Source organism: Echinococcus granulosus (assembly GCF_000524195.1).
Source record: "Echinococcus granulosus chromosome Unknown EG_S00075, whole genome shotgun sequence".
NCBI lineage: Eukaryota > Metazoa > Platyhelminthes > Cestoda > Cyclophyllidea > Taeniidae > Echinococcus > Echinococcus granulosus.
In genome coordinates this window covers 76374-95204 of record NW_020170455.1, presented here as the reverse complement: position 1 = coordinate 95204, position 18831 = coordinate 76374, and the positions used below count along the sequence as shown (strand labels likewise).

The following is an 18831-nucleotide window of genomic DNA, read 5'->3' as shown; positions in this document are numbered from 1 at the left end:
ATCCCTACCGTCCTTTTTGCGCCTTCTTCCTTTGCAAGGGGGATAACGCTTACATTGATTAAGTAGTGCCTACAGTGGGGGTGATGTGATTACCTGGCCTGAAAAGTAACTGACTGCAGCAGAGAGATTGTGGAGGCTCTGCATAACTGCATGGTCACGCTTCCGCCTCAGCTCCAGAAGTCTGATATTTTACCCAGTAATGAGGCAGGGTCAAAATTGATGCTGCAAGTTTGCAGTAAGCAGAGTTGGCATATTTTATATTAATTAGGGAATTCTAGGATGCGGCATTCTTTGTCAGGTGGTCAACAAGAATGAGAGACTAATTTGATTAGAAGTGTTTGAAATTCGAATGACATACTACAGCTGGCGCAGCAGTGGAAAGAGGAGGAGTTGACCTCAGTTTAGGTGATAAATCGGTGCGTCCACTGTTCAAAAAGGTTACAAAAAGTTGCCTTAATTTGTTCGTATTAGGTTTCTTTTTTCTTACTGGGGGTGTTACCTATCTCATATCTGGGTTCTATGACCTTCTCCTTGCCAAACTCCACAGAATCAGTCATTCACAGTGGATACCTTCTTTCCTGACGAACAGTGTCTACATCAAGCTTCCATAGTTAGGATTTGGTTTTTTGAACCGGATTTACTTTCCACTGAAGCTGAAGTTAGTCTTCAAGTCTCCTTTGACGACGTTATAAGGTGAAATGATATGTAAAAGGGAAGAATAAAGGTGTGGGCAGATTGCCAAAACACGTCGATTCGCGGAGAATGAAGAATGCATGCGCACGGAGCAACTATACAACTAGGAAAACTCGGCTTCACGGGTGGATTAGACGTATTCCCAGTCCTGTCAAACAGTCATTCTAGTCACGCTTAATGGTTCTGAAGCTCTCTTCACCACATGCATTGCGGCATCACAGCCATTTAGCGAGCCGGACAGCAGCACTTTAATTCGACAGCAGTTTTGCTTGAAGCCTTTGACTTCTCTTTAAACGGGCGTTTTGCAAGAATCCTTTGTTACTAATACAAACCAATCACTGCAGAGGCAGCTAAAGCAAACAACCCTTTTTTTAAAAATGCTGATTAAATTACTTCATCGCTAATTGCAATGCATCGACCAATGGTTTATTTATTCGTTTTGGTTACGTGGGCACCAATGGATTCACCATTGAAATTCTATTACTTAGCGTGGCTTTCGAGCTGTCAGTGTAGCCCTCCAATCCTTCTGCACGTTACTAACACATTTTCTGTGCCAGTATTATAATTTCTTTTGTCTTACGGGAAGTCTCGAGGCTCTGTATCGGTGGCAGCGGAAAGGACATCTGCTTTGGTTTTTATTACTGAATGCTAAACCTTAAAGCGAAGGAAAAAGGTTACGCTACGAATGGAAGGATCGGTGGCAACTCTTAATAGAAGTGTTGGAAATGACATCTACCCTTGTCCCGTGTTCTAAAGGAAAGCCATTAACAAATGAAGTGACTCTGGCCGTGTATCATCCGGGAAGTGCCCTTGGAGCAGCCCGTGATATCCTTATGAAGATATCGACAAGGTGAGCACACAAAATACCTCCCACCTCTCTACTGGCTGGATGGAACTCTGATAGGCATGACAGGGCAGCTTGGTAGTAAAAACAGCGTGGTACATAGAACCAGGCAATAAAACTTTTCTCCACATAACTATTTTTAGCACCGTCTTTTACTAAACGACTTTGCTGTTAAGTCACACAAGATGATCACAACGTTCCTCTTTCTCTAATACACTTCCTTAACAGGATGATGCTTTAGATCTAGCGGAATTGCCAAGAAAGACTAATAACGTTTCAGCCAAATATCCTCTCACTTCCACACAAATTTAGTGACTGATGTGGCTGATTAGTTCGTAAATGTCTTTCCTACAGCACCAATTGCGTTGTGGTGGCCAAAGCGGGATGTGAACCGAGGAAGGCGTTGGGGACTTCACGATCCTGTAAAGTCTACTCACACAAAACATTTGATTTCCAGAAGCAAACAATTCAGTCTTACCAATTTTATTTCCAGTTGTTGATTATATTCTATATTTTATCACCAAGGGAAGGTGATAGTCATCACTAAAGGGGATATCAGCAAGGAAGTAAGAAGGATGGAGGAGCATTTCCTGTCCTGGCCTTAAGATTTTCTTACAGATACTTTTCGTGGTACGAGGCAAGGCTTTTGTCCCAATTACTGACTTTTCACATATATTAAACAACATTAGGAGTCTTCTGGGGATGAAGTGATGCCTGTTTTAGAGGTATGAGATAGATAGAGGCTGATTGGCGACATGCTCATTCCCATCACATCACCAGAGGCATTATCCAGGTGACAAATCCTTCCCAGCCCCAATTTTTTGACAAAAAGGTGATTATTTATTAACCCTATCATCATCTATTTATGGATAATATGTGATTGGGATTAATTTGGTCAGCTATTCCAACTCCTCCTCACCAGATGATAGGCTGGCAAACAGGTGGCTGCACAAGCCATGTTCAATACTGTTGAAAGTTATTCCTGACATTTCCAGTTCCGGAAGCCATTTCTGGGCAGTGTTATCTGCTTCCGCACACAGACATTCTTTAAGATAAAAGCTAACCGAAATGAGTAACGCCCATTTGGGTTGGCTTGCAAAGCGGTGGGGACAGCCTTTAAGACAGAGAACTTTTGTGTCCGTCTAAATCACCACATCATGTGGACTATTCTGGTGGCCTCCTTTTAAGCTGGGCTGAGTGGGTGGATAAGGAAGTCGCCCTACCCTCATGAACCCCTAGCCCTAATTAATTTAGATTTAGAATTGCCCATGGCGTAGGGAGAAGCTATTTACTGTATGCCCTGTCCCCAGAGCTGCGAAATTATCCCATTACTGCCAACTTATAGCCAAGAAAAGGAACTGCAGCAAAATATATTTTGTTGTTATTATTTTATGCTTACCACGTATTTTAGGGATTGAGATTTCTATTTCCTAAATGGAAGACATTTTAAATGCACTACCAAAATTTTGTGCTGGTCACGAAAGATATTCGAATTGCAATACATAAGGCGTTGACATGGAACTCTTCCTCTTAATTTGAAAGCTATGAAGAAGCTTTCACTTATGGCTGCATTACAGGCCCCAGTGGTCGGTGCATGCGTCGTAGACCAGCCTGGTCCGGACAATTAATCATGAAAATGGGAACGAAGGCATGCGATGCGAGCCTGCGCAGAAGACTTCATGCATAGTTTGTGCGATTCGGAGACATTTCGAGGCTCAGTAATCGGACAAAGGCTACTGAGACAGCCATCCGTTCGCCTGCTATTGACGATCCAGACCATGGTGATTCGTGGTTCACAGCACAACGTTCTCATTGCTGGACGTGAAACTGACGTGAGGCTAGCGCTCAAATTTGTCTGGTTTTGCCAACGGTGTAGAGAATAGGGAATAATTTCGGTTTTGAGTAGTTAGCCTAAATAAATAAGTTTTTAAGGTTAACGATAATTTGAACCACAATGCCTCAGGGTGGTTCAGCCGTGCTGACATATCTGTGCTGAATCTCCTCCCCAGGTATTGACTTTTTTCTTTCAGTTTCGTTTGTAAAACTAAAATTCCGGCTTTTCATGAACGGTAATGTAATTCGGAAATTATTTCCTAAACTTTCGTAATTCTGATATTTTATTTTGGCAGCAATTTTAACAAGAAAGCTAAAATTTTTTATTTTGCAGCGCTTTTAATCTTAAAGCACAAGGTGTTTAATAATGTGGTCTCTGCTATACCATGGTAACTTGATCCTCTCACGTCATTATAAGTGTCAACCGCTCCTTCTCAAGACACGGATGGTGGTTATTGCGGTTACTCGCACTGAAAGTTAAAACCTGTCTGAGGCCTGCCTTGTTGCTAGCCTTCTCCAAATGGCTTCGATGAGCAACAAATCTGATTTATTAACAATCGAAATGCCCGGTAGCTGATTTGGGTATTAAAGGGCAAAAACACCAGAAGTACTTAGAAATTGACTTTAGTACTCTTCATGATTACCAGGTAGTACGCAACATTTGACTATTTTTTTTAAATATACTTCTACCTACACAGTTTGTACTTCCACCTGGCAGGAGGGCTTGCCTTTGGCGCCTACAATTTCCCGGTCCTGCTGCACGTCAGTAATAAAACTTCTTTTTATTTTATGGAGAGATATGAATACCTACGGACCGGATGTGCAAATGGATTTTGAAAAAATTTTTCAAGCTTTAGGGCCTCAGTGAGTTTTAGAAACCTCCTTTCCATACTGAAATAGGATGGAAGACACCCAAGCAAATTTTGTTCGATGATGAATCGTGTGGTATAACCAGATTCTTAAGCCCATCTTCCAAATGTCGTACGAAGTTTTGCTCTGTTACAGAAATGCAAATCTAGGAAGTGCGACACCTACGCTGTTTGTACTTCCGCGTGGCAGTAGGGCCTATCTTTGGCGCCTACAGTTTCCTGGTCCTGTTGCTAGCTTTTTGAAGGCCTTCCGTAAGAGGCCATGATTGACGGCCAATTAGTTTTTAAAATCGAAGCACCTCTGTTGCAAAATTAGTTTTGGTCAATAGCGTATGTACCAAAGGAAAAATTGTTTGTGTTTAGAGGGGGTTTCAGCAGAAAATTTGAAGGAAACTGCAGTTTAACTTTCTCGAATCATTTTTGATAAGCAGGGAAGCCTTTTTCTAAAGTGAATGGCAGAGGCAGAAAAATAAAACCGTCATTTTAAATAAGACTGTTAATGAACGAATAAAAAGTGGGTTATATTATTAAGAAAATGCGGAACGATCCTCCTTAACTAACCTAAGTGGTATCTAGGTGTAGGTTCCTTGTTTTTATGCCGGTAAAAGACAGAATTTGCTGTCCACGGGGGCACTAAACCGTTAATTCACTCTGCTCTCAACTGATGTTGCTTAAAGAATGGAAGTAAGCAGTTAATGGTGCATTGAGAAAGGCCATTAGCTCCTCAAGTGGCGAAAGTAGAGCTGGCAGGCTCTGCTGGATGGCCAATAAGGTTGCCAATTTTTGGCAAACCTGACCTGCATGCGCCATTGTGTCACTGGCATGGTACCCTTTACTGACGCCCTCGTATCATAAATAATGAGTTGGACCCAATAAGTGTGATTCTGGCTCATCTACGTCACGAATCCGTTTTGCTATGTTTGAAGGCGTCAGAAAAGTCCTATTTACTTGTAATGACGAGGCATCACTCCAAACGATCCACTTAGCACTCCGGATACCTTGCGTATTTACTGACAATTACATTTAACGTCCTTCAGCTATTTTTGTTGAACAAGTTTTTCTAAAGTACTTGCATATGTGTACTTTTAAATGACTGAAGTGTTTCGCACAACGCCCAATCGGTAAGCATGTCTACAAAACGCCCACGGCACTGATATTTATCTGAGGAAATTCTTAAAAATTTCCCCGAAATACAGAGGGAATAAAAAAGCACCCTTTTTTACCAACACTCTTGTTCATCATGGTGCTAATGAATCTGGAGCAAGGAAACAATAGTCGATGGATAATCGCCGAAGCCAGCACTCTATCCCCAATTCCGAACTCCCAAGGCATTATAAGACGACTGCATGAGAGATTCTTAGCTTTAGAGTTGCTCTCGGTAGTCTTTCTGCTCACAATTCCAGTGTAGAACCGGTTGATGCCCCAAAGAAATGCCAGTGGTGGAGGGAAGTTATAAGACACTTTGCCTTTCCTGCTTTCACTTTACCTTAATGAAATCCAAATTTTTAAAGAAGTTTTAAATCTAAATGAAAAAATTGTAGTAAAATGATTTTGGATTGGAAGCTTATTCTACGGGAGGTCAGAAGCATTATTTACCCTCCTCCAAAATTACCACCACCATCTTAACTGAGTACCTAAGGTGTCGTGAAATTGGCCAGATGAGCAGGGGCTGAAACTCAAAAATTAGGAGAGGAAAAAAGGTTAACACTGATGTGGGTAACAAAGGTATGCACCAGTCAATCAAATTCTAACAACAGTGGAAGTTGAAGACGTCGCCAAGCTGGGTAAAGTGAATACAAGGAAGGTGATTGTGAATGCTAAAGGTCGAATTGTGAGGGCTGCCCTAGGCTTAGGGTTTAGAAACCAACTTCTTGGAGGGGTTTTATCACATAGTTTTAACATTTCCTTACAAAATACTATTAGGCCAAGAAACAACCTGGGCGATTGGGCCACTCCGTGAAATAGCGAGTCCGGTAGGAACTACTTATATTTGAGCACGAATACTGGCACGATTCCTGTCAGAACATCAAGGAGGATAAACTCTTCAAGATGGAATACTTTACAGTCTCATTTCAGAGTTCAAATATTTAAGTGTTGAATATGTCAAAAAGTTAAAATATCACTTTCTCGTAACATAATTTAAACATCATTTAACTTAAAGGGTTGATTTAAATAATGACAAAACCAATTAACTTGGGCCAGTTAAATTTTGTTAACAGTCATCGAACTAGACCATTTAACATGCTTCAGAGAAAAAAAGCGCCCCATTTAGTGGTCAAAAATTAGTGAACTGCTGTACCTAATAGGTCTATCCACAGAATCTTGCCTCATATAGAGCCTTCGTCGTTTTAGGCCCTTTGTTTGGTGCTGTCTCCGGAGCTTCTTTCCTTCAAACGCCATTTTCAATGCGATTTTTCCTTGTCCTCTTCACATTTATCCAGTGGTGTACCCTTACAGGGGTGTATTTTATTTTGTTGAACTCTAATTATTTATGTACGTAGCTTTGTATTGCAAACCAAGTAATTTGGAAGTGAGATGACTCTTGTCACGTAAAATGAAAGTAACGATTTCTTCGGTAAGGAGGGGATGGGCGGCGTAATCTAACCCCTGCCATTTAAAAGACATATTAAGAAAATGCGTTTTCAGTCAAACAAAGTGAGCATTAACTAGTACACTAATCGTAGAAATAACATGAACCTGCCTTCTTAATGATGCCGTGGATATCAATCAAGTGTTCTGCATGTTTCGATCACTTTTAGGGGTTACTGACTTTTGCTTGACTCGGTACTAGATTTTATACTAAATAACTTGTTTAAATACGCATCTTAGGCGGCAAGAGACCATAGTAGACTAAACTCGCCACATAGGGAACCCCATCGTTCTCCACGGAGGAAGTAAATGGAGATCCAGGGGATTTAGACTGTTAACGAAATTTTTAATCCAGAAATAAAGCATAATTTGTGAGTCAGAAAATTCAATCAGTGTTTCTTCGACTAGATGTCATCTGTAGGACGTGATCAAATGTTTGATTATATTTGACTATCTGATACTTCACCACTTCTAAACTGGTGGCATTGCCTTCTGGTCATATCAGAATCTTCAACCAGAAGCGAATCATTCTATTGGAATGCCTTATTCCGGCTCCACTAAAGGCTCAGAAAGCTAACTCGGCAGTAGCGGCTAGTGGACTGGATTAAAAGGAACAACTGAGGCAACACCAGACCTAAGCGCTGAGTGAAGGGCTGCTAAACAGCACTGCGATGAGAACGGAATGATGAGAAAGGATTATTTTTTCACCTAAAGTGTGTTTGTTGATAGTGGAGTTGTGAGAATCCAGTAAATTCCCCTTCCTTAATACAGGTACCTGATGTGACGATATTTCGAATAAAATGGAGTGGGTTGGACAATATGCAATGCTGGCTTTAAGGCCAAGTGCGTTGGACCTCTGTGGATGTGTAATAACAAGCCCTGGTGACTTGTTGTCGGGTTGACAACACCAGCAACGTTTAGATGACCGAAACAGCTGCATGTTCAAAGGCAACCGCGGGAACAGCGCTGGGGCTAGAACCTGCACCAGGTCTTGGTGACATGCCAATCTGGCTGAGGCTACAGCCTCAGCCATTTATTGCGTCAACAATAAGTCTTGATTTTAGACTGGCGCGCCTTGTAACGACTTCTGCGACGACAAAGTGCCAGAGGACGTTTAATTCCCTTCCCTTTTAAGTTGAAATGTCTTTAAATGTCGGAAGCTTGCTATTTGTCGGTCAATTGTTTTGCTAAGTCGCATATTTTTTTGTTAGATAGACCATTTACTTGTTTATCCAAGTTCTCCCACAAATGTCCAAAACAGCATTTATTCTAATCCCACTGGCTTTTAAAATAGCAAATAAAATATGTTCACTGGAAGGAAGCTTAAAATGCTCACGTAGGATTAAAAAGAGGATCAGTGCACGAACCGGCCATTGGATGTGGTATTGACGAATGGACAAAACATAGGTTGATGAAGTTTGCCTTAGTTTCGGGCAGTAGCACCAGACACTTAAACTGCGAGACAGTGAATACACTGAATCACTAGAAAGCGGGTTTGGCTTTGGCTCCTACGGTTCAACCAAAAGCGAATTCTTGCCACCCCTGCCTCCGGTTCCATGTGTTTACAGTAAGCGCAGCTCCTTCCTGCATAACTCGGGATGGAGTGAGTTTCTTCTATGCGGCTATTTGTTCTATACAGTAACACAGTTATCAAGAAATCCCCTTTAAAGGAGAACTCTTAACCTTCATTGCTTTTTTTAGATGAATTGTTGGAAAACGTCTAAAGGAAGGTAAAATGACAGCAGCTCCGGATACTCTTTCACTGGGGTAGGTATTCCACCACTGAATAGTTGACTTACAGTTTGGATTTTTACTGTCTTTCCCATTACCGAACCCATTTACCATCACTACCCGCCTTCTACGATCCTATGCACATATTAGCACGAAAATTCAACAGCCTCCTGCATATTTAAGAAATCGTTTTGAAACGGTATTTTCCAGCTTTTACATTTCGCCATTTAAAATAACAAATTAGTTGGCGCAAATAGTCCTTTTAAATAAAATCATGTTTTTAAAAATGACTTTAGCATTTACTAGCTGCTTCGCGGTTGTCATCATTAATATTGTATTCACCATCGAAATCGCAGTTTTAGTGATCTGGAATGAACTCATCAATTAAAGATCTCATACCGAGAAAGTCGCCCCAAAATATGACTTATTTCGCAGGAGTTTTTTTGAAATGTTTTAATAAAAATCTTAAAATTTGTGCTCTCAACTTCTTAGTTATTTGTTAGGCATAAAAGTGGAAACAAGTGTTATTTAAAATAATGCCTGGTGAATTTGTATTACTGGCGCAAGTTTTTTATCAAATCTATGATCTGTTTTAACAATTCCAGTCTGCAAACATAATTAGAGTATCTTTACAGCTCATTGTTAAATCCCAACTGCTTTGTTTGTGTCGTGAACCAAATAGAATTGCCCTGAAAATGTCTGAGGTTTTGTGAGAGATTATTGTTGAACCATTTTTGGAAGGTAGGTAAACTCTCTGTACACTCCCAAAGAGGTTGTAGAATGTTATGGTCTAAATGTGCGGAGAGATGACGTGGACGCTGTGCCATGGCATCAAAGTGGTGGCTAGCAGAAGAATGTCGCGCTGTGTCATAGCTCACCCGCTCTGTTTTCGTACTCTGGGCTTCCAGTGTTTGGCTCTCTAAGTCCAACATCAAAATTTAATCCTTTTGGTCCCGAATTCGGTCATGCCTTTAGCGGATTTGGGAGTGATCCAGGCCTTCACCTCCGCTGTGAACTGCATTGAGGGGGTTCGCTTGTCTTGTGCAGCTCAAGATGAGCCAACGCTCTGTAGCCAGTGCATTTAGTATGTCTTTTGGGATTAGCTGGAAAAATTGCCCCGAAACAGGCGTTTAACGATGATTGTATTTTCGGTTTGTAACTCTTAAGCGTTTGACACGAAGATCAGATAAACTTTACGAGTAGACATTTGGGTGTAGAGTTTTTCTTGCCTGTTAATGGATTTTCACCCATAAATTCACCTGAGACACTTAAGTTCCAAAAGCGCGGTCCACTTGTTTAAGCAACTTTGCCTCCACTTTTTAAATATTTAACCACCACGAATTTTCCCCGTCTACTTTATACATCAAATCACCACTAAGTTGTGCTCATGGAAATGGGTGATAAAAATTACCTGATTTAAACTTGCCTTCAAGTTCTTTCCCACTTTTAGAAAGGGCAATGCGTTTGAATTACTGCGACGTGAATCAGCGTTTCACTAATGGTCTGGTCGGATCACAAAGTGGTGATGATCTTGTGAATTATGAGTTTCATACACTAGTAAAGTCATGGTCCTCCACTACGGAGATTATTTTTCCGATTAAAAGCCAGGTAGCTGAAGCAATTAGCATCAGGTCTGTTGTAATCACTCCCCAATGCCTGTGTCCGATGAGGGGTTAAGAGGCAAATAATTTAGCATTTACCACTGTGCTATTAAAAGGGGGGCCTATCTATGTTTCACCTTACTTGAAAAGAACTTATTGAGTAAAACACTCCTAAATTAAGCAATCAGACGCACACTTTTGAGCTTTATTAAGTAGCCTCTAACTTAATGCTTGAAATCTTCAAGGCCAAATTGCAAGTTGATTGGGTCATGACAACAACAGACTAGAAGACTCTTGCCGAATTTAAGTGTGGTTTACAACACCGAGTCTTGTGACTTCTAGGAACCCATAAAATACATTCTACTGCGACTCATCTCCCTATTGTGCCCTCCTCCGTCCTCGAGTTACTTTGAATCCTCTCGTCATATGGATGGCTGGTGGAGGTGAATCAGACTTCTCTGCCCAACGAAGATCGCAGCTACAGAAACTGTTTGCCCAATCTCCAGTGGGACGCTTAAAAAGTACACAGCGCGTGGTCATTCAGCATTCCACTCGAAAATGGTTTTACTTCCCCGTTCAGTTGCCTCAGTGGTGCATCGCTGTCTACTTCTGATTAGAATAGGAAAGTACTCACCTCTTAAGTAAGTCAAGATGAAAGTCTAAAGTTGTTTTAGTCCTCTCTGACGTGACTTATAAAGCAAACATTTGACCTAATCAACCTTTTGAGCTATTCTTTTATTGCAGGAAATCGGGCGATCACTTGGTTGCCCGATACTTTTATGAAGGAAAAACACCTTACATATTCAAAAGTGTCTTGTCCAGAGAGCATTTTTTTTCCAAAGAAGGCTTTTTATTATAACTAAGTGATACGTTATGAAAATGAACCATAAAAATCGCCTTTTTCTGCCTATATCAGTATACATAGAGACCGACGTGAATAATAACAACTGATTTAAGCAAGAAAAAACACTTTTGGCTAAAGAATAAGGACAATGAAATTATTTATTTATTCATAAACACTATTAAAATTCATTTATAAGTTAAGTATTAATATTTTATCCACTTCTGAGATATTAGTTTTCAGGACAAATCGGTATTTACTGAAAAAATGGAACATTGTCAGTTTTAAGGTACCACCCGTCAGGATGTTTGTTCACCTTTTTTAAGGTAAATTAGGAGAAAAGTGATGACGGAGATTTCAAACTCATTACTGATGCATACTCGATCCGCAGTCTGAAGTTTCTTACCACACTCTGCTATCCGTCCAATCGCCTTCGGGTTTGTCCCTCAATCCACCAATCAGCCCGCTCGGAATCACTAAGTGGCCGTGGCCGGATTGCGGCACGTTGAAAGCCAAGTGTACCACCATCACACTTAGCTTGCACGCAAAAAGGAGGCCAAATTTTCTAGCTAATGGGTCTAGCCCGATGGATATGGATCGTCCTCCTCGTTACCGTCAGTGAACTCCAAATGGCCCCCTATGGGGTTCTCTACCATAAACTCAAGGTCAGAATTCCCGGTGACATCATGATTGGTGCACTTTTTCCTATCCACGAACAACCGACAGTGGAAACAGCCTTCTCTAGACAATGTGGCAACGTGCGAGAACAGTATGGAATCCATAGAATAGAAACCCTCATCCGAACCATTCAGATGATCAATGAGAATGAGAACATCCTCCCGAGGATTCGTCTAGGAGTGGACGCTCGAGACACCTGTTGGTATGCTCCAATAGCCCTGGAACAGTGCATGGACTTTATTCGAACTGCATTTATCTACCGAGAGTACGAAGACTGTCTACAAATGACAAATGGATCGAATGGGAAGTGTCTACCGCCTGGCGTATCACCCAGTAGTATCGAGATACCGATTGCCGCGTTGATTGGACCTGGTTCGAGTGAGATGACCAAACAGGTACATCAAGTGCTGCAGCTGTTCTCCATTCCCCAAATTGGCTACTCAGCTACTGCCGCGGAATTAAGTAACATCGCGGAGTATCAGTACTTTCTGCGAGTCGTGCCATCAGACGACTTGCAGGTTGAGGTTATTGTTTCCCTTTTGAAGAGATATGGATGGACTTACGTGGCTTTAGTGAATTCTAATGGTGAGATTTTTTTGAGTTCTTCTATAGATACTTCATAATGCTTGGAAGTAAGAGTTTACTTCCACGGGTAGCTAGCCTAAAGTAACGACGACAATGTTGACGATGGTAGCGTTTACTCTCCATTGTTTTGGCCCTGTCCTAGGGCTTTCACTGTCAAAGTGTCATAAGTTCATCCTAGTAAGGAGGTAGAAAAATCATATCTGTTTTATAATACGTTTTGGTTTATTGCTGTGTAAGGATTGCCGGTTATAAATATAAACAACTTGTTGTGTTCAGGTACCGTGGACGACCAGAAGGGATAGACTTCAATACCGTTCATCCACAACATATCAGAGGGATGGCTGAAATGCCTCTAATTCTCTTATTCAATTCCTTGGAAATAAGTTAGGTCTTTTTTGGGTATAGTCTTTGAGTTTTGAACATAAATTTTGCTATCTCAATAGACATCATGAAACAGAGCCCAAGTAGGGTTAATGCTTGTACTGGGCCATCCTGTGGTATCTTCTAATACTACTTTTCCATACCGTGCAAAGTAATCCCACTTTCGTTTCTTCTCCAAGAGAGGAATGAATTTGCCCTTCCAACAAACATTCAACTCGTGGTGCCCAATCTGTGGGAGAGCACAAGGCATAAGTTTATCCCACAATCCTAACTGCCATGCCAAAGTGACCCAGCGATTGTCTTGTCAGACGACTATGACATTTATCTTTTCCTTCCGTTCCCATTCCTTTCAAAGAAAACGTAGATATGCAGGTTGTTTTGTAAAAACTACATCAAAATTTTTCACCATAAGCCAGACGGTAATGAGTAAGCAACTCGATCCTGGATGGAGTCAGCCTACCTCGATCCTCGAAAGCACGGGCCTGAAGGAATGATGGCGGAATAATCGCAAGTGGACTTCAGACGAGGCATTTGCCTTCAAACTAACAGTTAGCTGTTACTAGTGGGGTAACTTCAGACCTCTGACCTGTCAGTGCTAGTCCCGTCTTACTGGCAAAGCTAATTTCATGAAGTCCGCAATTAAGTTGGCTAGACTTCACAAAAACCTGTTTTTGTGGTCTTAAAATTGAGCAATTAATTTCTGCTTTTTGCGCTTAAAGGCGGATTCTTTTTATTTATCATTTATTGCTGAAAGGTTACTCTTTGGTAATTCTTTTCAAGAGTCAATGGGTAGAAGTTTAGCCCCGCATAAATTGCGGTAGAAAAGAATTGTCTACTAAGATAACTACACTGTGTCTGTCATTTCGAAAAAAGAAAGGAAATTTTGCATTGTCAGTTTGCATATGTCTACAGCTGACGCTTTGAATGTGAACGTCAGCTTCACTTTTTAAAATCTACCATGTCAATTCATCATTATATGCTCACAAAATTATCTTTTGCCTCGCTTAGTCTCAACTTCTTGATTAGCTGAAGCAATTTTTACCCATCATTTCAAATTTATTTGTTTTGGGTGGGCAAAAGCTTAAAGGAGTGTCAAAAAATTTTTCCTTATCCAGGAGAAAAAGGCACAAAAATACACCAGTAATTGCCGTCAACGTTGTGACAGTAATTGCCACGCTATAGCTGCAAGACCGACCGCAGTCTGGTCTACCACGTGGTCTGCTGTGTTGATCAACCGAATATGGCATTTACGGTAAAAAAATGTAAGAAAATAACTAGGCTTAGCTTTAATAAAAGGCAAATTCAAATAAGTTGGCGGATGAATTCAGACAGGGAGATAAGTTAGCGCATAGAAGTAGTGGAAGAAATATCAAATGTTACTCTATGTCTCCCAAGTATTATCAAGAATCGTTGGAAGGTGTCAGGGCCTGAATAGAACCAGATCACAAATATACATGGCGCCCTGTATGCCAAGAAACCCGAGAGAAGCCAACTGAAACAAATAGCACTTGTCACCATCAGCAAAATAATTTTTTTAATTTGGTCTATTTTCTTCTAAAATATTAAGAATGTAGGCAATCGGGACCACTAATCGCAGCTTTGTCACTTTTAATTACTGATGGAACTTTCGTTTCAATTTAATTTACGCAGACATTAGCCCAGACTGGGGGTTCACGCATGGCACAAATGATGCGCACCCGAGGCGCAACTGTTGGATTGTGCAGACTATTTTAATTAAAAAATTTCTAAAAGTACACATTGAACTGTTTTTATTTTAAATGTTTTGAAACACTAAGTAACCCTGTCAAGTTACTTGTTTAAATGGTTACCTACCGAACGCTTTGGAAAGAAATGCTTTGCTCTGGAGTATATTTAAGAGCTGCTCAGATGGAATCTTTCTCCAAGTGACTTTTTAACTACAGATCATCAGAAATGTTTTGGAGTAATAGTTTTCGCAGATTTTGGAATAATTAAATGGCCATCTACTTTAAAGCGGCAACTTCAAACTTACTTCACCCTTAATTGTGGTCGGTCGGTTGCAACTGTGTTTTGAAATGTAGCTGCCAGATTTTGAAGCCCTTTTTGCCACGAAAATCCCCAAACAAATAATTAAACATTATTTGGTCACAAAAAACTAAAGGCACGGTTAAGTACCATTTGTGGAGCCTAAAGAGCAAAGGCCAGTAGTGTGTGGGGACTGAGGTCGGGTGCTCTCCGACAAGCAGCGCGATGTATCACTCGAATACTGCCTGTAAGGTGATCGGCCAATAATAGATGGGAACATTTACGATTTTCTTTGGAAATTTTCATTTCTTTTGCAAAAAGCCAAATGCACATCGGACCCCGGCAGTCACGTAGGTGGTTGAACTTTGAGCGAAGGTTGTCCATGTTAATGGGCAACGGTAATTTTGCTTTACCATCAGCCATTCGGAGCTACTTTGTGCTACATTAGTTAAAAACGCTATGCTGTCGATCGTATAAGGTAATTATGACAAAAAAATTTTTTTTTCTGCTAATTTGATAAAAAAATTGCGCTCAAAGTGTAAATCTACTACCTCCTAGTGATTACTAGGGATTTAATACAAACGTGTAGACTGCAGTGGACTGTCAAATGTAGGGAAATAGTCATGAAGTCAAGGAAATGCGTTTCTTGTCCGAAACCTCCGGCGACCCACGTAGACCCTTTGCAAGTTATACTGCTCCGGAAAGTAGTAGTTAAAATTAAATGCACTAGGACTGTTGCAGAGCCTCCTCATTTTCTAAACACTTATTTAGGAAGGGATGCTCAAAACCTACAGATAAACGAGGAAGAAACCTCTCTTCCCTTTGCACTCCGAAAAAAGAATATGTTTTTAATCATAACTTTAGTGTCTGTGGCGGATAAGTCCACGTACCCCTATCTAAGAGGATAACGTTAGATCCGAAATATGAATTCCAAATTACCTTCTGTCTTTAACCATATAACCCTATTTTATTAAAGAACTTACTTAGCATGACTTGAAAAAGAGATACTAAGTGGTTGTTATTTCCCTGTTTTTTGGGGGAATTTTGTGTTCCATCGAAAAATGCTTATTTGATCAGCATGGTGCAAGTGTGTGATATTTAAAATGGAAAGTCACGATTTTCTCCTCCATAGAAAATCCCAATTTTACTTTGGATCTGAACTCAGTCAACTTAAAATCTAAAATTTACTGGGTTCTTTTTGTGTTTAACGGTGTTTGACGGTGTCGCATGCCACACTTTCGTGTGGCAAGTAGTTTTCTTTGTGGAGTGGCCTGAGAATGCGTACTCGCCTGACCTCAGTGTAACGCGGAAGCCAAACCACAGACAAGATTGTAAGAAACTAAAGGAGCCACCCAAAAGTAAATCTCAATATGCCGCAGTGTTTCACCGGACTGGTGCAATAATATTCATTTACTATTTGGGGAGGAAAAACCGGCGAGCATGAAATGAGTGTCTGAAGTTGTGCCAACCTCCAATGATCCTCCTATTAAAACAAACTTTCTTCAAGAATTTGAGCATTTGAAGCAAAGGATATAGCTAGAGGAGCATCAACTTATAAAGTGAGAAGCAGTTTCCTCTTGATGTGCAAATGATCTTGGATACCTCAGAAATGGCCCTCCGGGCATTCTGCTTGACGGTTGTACAAACTGCGGAGACTGAAAAACTCGAGCACTTAAATGCACAGCCAAGTAGTTAATAGGTCATTATGTTTCAAAGAAGGTTTTTTTCTCTTTAAGTTCACATTAGATGTTTGAAAATGTATTGTGTTTTCGTATACGGCGTCGGTGAAAAGAGGTTACGAAATAGCAGGTCCTTTGACGATCTTTGTTGGCCACTGTTTCGGAATGATATTCAGTACGTTTTTCAACTTTATAGTCCTTGGACAATTTTTTAGCTTTTCTGGTGATAAAAAATGCGATTTTCTCACTGTCCTAATAGCCTTTTTACTGTTTCGTCTTCACCAACGGTGTATGCGTGTGGCCTTGTAGACTAAGAGGTGTATGAATTTTTTTTACCAACCTTCAGACCTCTCTGGCTATTCTTTGGCTCTTGTGAGTCAAATTAGCCGTGCTTCCATCTGTACCCGTGGTTTTCTTTCTGGTTAGATGTTAAGGGTACTCTCTACCGGTTACACTGTAAGAATTGCAGCTGAACCTTTTCACTTCGGCGTCATACGAAGAGCTTTGTTCTAGCAGTGGGTATTCACCTATCTAAAATGCTCCAATACATCAAAAAGCTGTTCCTCTCTATCTTTTACAACTTATTCTCCCTTTCCCCACCATTTTCACTACCTGCTGACAAGATAAATGCAAGGATACTTGACTAACTAAACCTAGAGAGTTGTGTGGCAGGCTCGGGAACGACAAATTACCGCCAACATAATTGCGTGTCTTGCATGAAAATGCTGTGCAATGGATGACAGGGCCAGAGTTTGGCCCCGCTTGTGGCGTTTGCTTGGCACGGTTGACGTCGTGATCAGTGGGGATGCTCTCTGTGTCCGAGAGGTCAGTAAATGAGTGCACCGATGATGCCAACGATTAAATTGTAGTCCCTCTCCTACATTCCGTGAGACTATTTTCAAATACCTCCTTTCCACACGTCCGTATTTCTCGCCTTTTTTCACTTTATTTTCTAGCCTTTAAATTCAAAATGATGCTAGTGGAATATACATAGGCACTCAGTTTTGTAACACATAAAGCCCCTCTATATCAAATTTTAAAAATAAAATTTATAAAATACAAATGAAGTGGGTTGCTAAGCATGAGTCCGTATAAGGGTTTTGACTTCTAGGTTTTAAATAAATATAATTGTAATGTGGATTTCGTCGAAGGCTAAATAATTCGCATTCTTGAATTTCACTTTTGCATTAACGTTTACAGAAAAGTTAAAAATAAATTGAATTGTCCGCTGCCCACCTACAAAATTTATTCAAATTGGGCGCAAATGCTTATTCTCTAATCTTCCAATATTTGTGGAAATAAAAAGTGGGTTTTATTATCAAAATTTGTTTTATCTGACAAAATCCAAATTTTGCAACCTTTTTTTTCAAAAAATTTCCGCAACGCTAATTAAGCAGAACCAGTTAAAGGCGGAAAGTTGTCGCTCTCTTTACCTTTTGGGAAGAGCAGGTCCCTGTTCTCTTCTAACTGTCAAACCATTTATTTTGTTACATTCAAAAGCTATTCTCCAAAGCTCTAGTTGCCGTTGACACTGCCGTGAGGAACAGGCGTCCAAATGACTATTCACCATGAAGGCAAATCGACAACGTAGGCGGCCTTCATTGCTACTCCTAGAAGACTGAAAATGTCTTCTAGGCGCCAAAAAAATTGTGCAGCAGTTGGCACCGGTTGCCATGGTGACTTTATCTAGCTCGTAGGGACCATTCTTTATGTTCCTCATCACTTCCTCCTTATTTGGAGTCCTCATGTCGTGAAGTGCTGGTTAGGTCTAAGGGATGTGCTTCCTGTGTTTATACTCTAGGAAGAGAGTTTGCTTTGGATCCGAGGCTACAGACAGCCCTCGATTCAACTCATGTATATTATTAAGAGGAGTTGTGTCACGCGATACCAGAGCGTACTGTCCAGACCTGGTTCAAAGGATACGATTCCAGTGGCACCAAATCAAAGAAAGGTAGATCGAGTTTAAGAAGATCCTCCTCTTCCGATCATTAAGGATTTGGGACTTAAGTATAAAGAACATTTGGCTTGAAACTTTATCAGTTGGAATGCAGAAATTGTGGTTAAAGACTAGCCAAAGTGACAACAAATTTAGAAAAACAAACAGTATGTTCCTTACAAGGAATTTGAAATGGCTTTACTAGCTGGCTTGTGATGGGGAATGACTGAACTGTCAAATGTTAGCTTTAGACGAATATGCTTTAAGAAGGACGAACAAAATCTAATTGAAAACTGAACATTTTTTGCAGGATTCTACGGTGATCGAGGCATAGCCGCACTGAGGTATCGTATGGATGAAATCGGAATTTGCTCTGAGACGGAGAGGAGCATCGACAACAAGGAGACAGAGGAAGCTTTTCTCGAGTTAGCGCAGGACATCTTTAACCCCGACCGAAAGGCCAAAGTTGTGGTGTGCTTTTGCCAAGGCGAAACGGTGGCTGGTTTGCTGAAAGCCATGGACACCTTACATCTGCAGGGGAAGGGCTACATGCTCATCGGAGCGTAA

At 40.7% G+C, this 18831-nt stretch overlaps 2 protein-coding genes across 2 annotated transcripts; one reads left to right on the top strand and one right to left on the bottom strand. All coding sequences in view use genetic code 11, as the record gives it.

The window, feature by feature from the left end:
• Positions 1-3382: 3382 nt before the first annotated feature.
• On the bottom strand, positions 3383-8673 carry EGR_07343 (hypothetical protein; the record flags this gene model as incomplete). The annotated part of the gene is made up of 5 exons (XM_024496592.1): positions 3383-3448; positions 3521-3683; positions 5726-5761; positions 8053-8150; positions 8512-8673. 5 exons carry the CDS (start codon positions 8671-8673, stop codon positions 3383-3385), a joined length of 525 nt encoding a protein of 174 aa, XP_024348971.1.
• A 2957-nt stretch (positions 8674-11630) lies between these two features.
• On the top strand, positions 11631-18831 carry EGR_07342 (Metabotropic glutamate receptor 5; the record flags this gene model as incomplete). Its single annotated transcript, XM_024496591.1, has 2 exons — positions 11631-12264; positions 18575-18831. The coding sequence occupies 2 exons, from the start codon at positions 11631-11633 to the stop codon at positions 18829-18831; spliced, it is 891 nt and encodes a 296-aa protein (XP_024348970.1).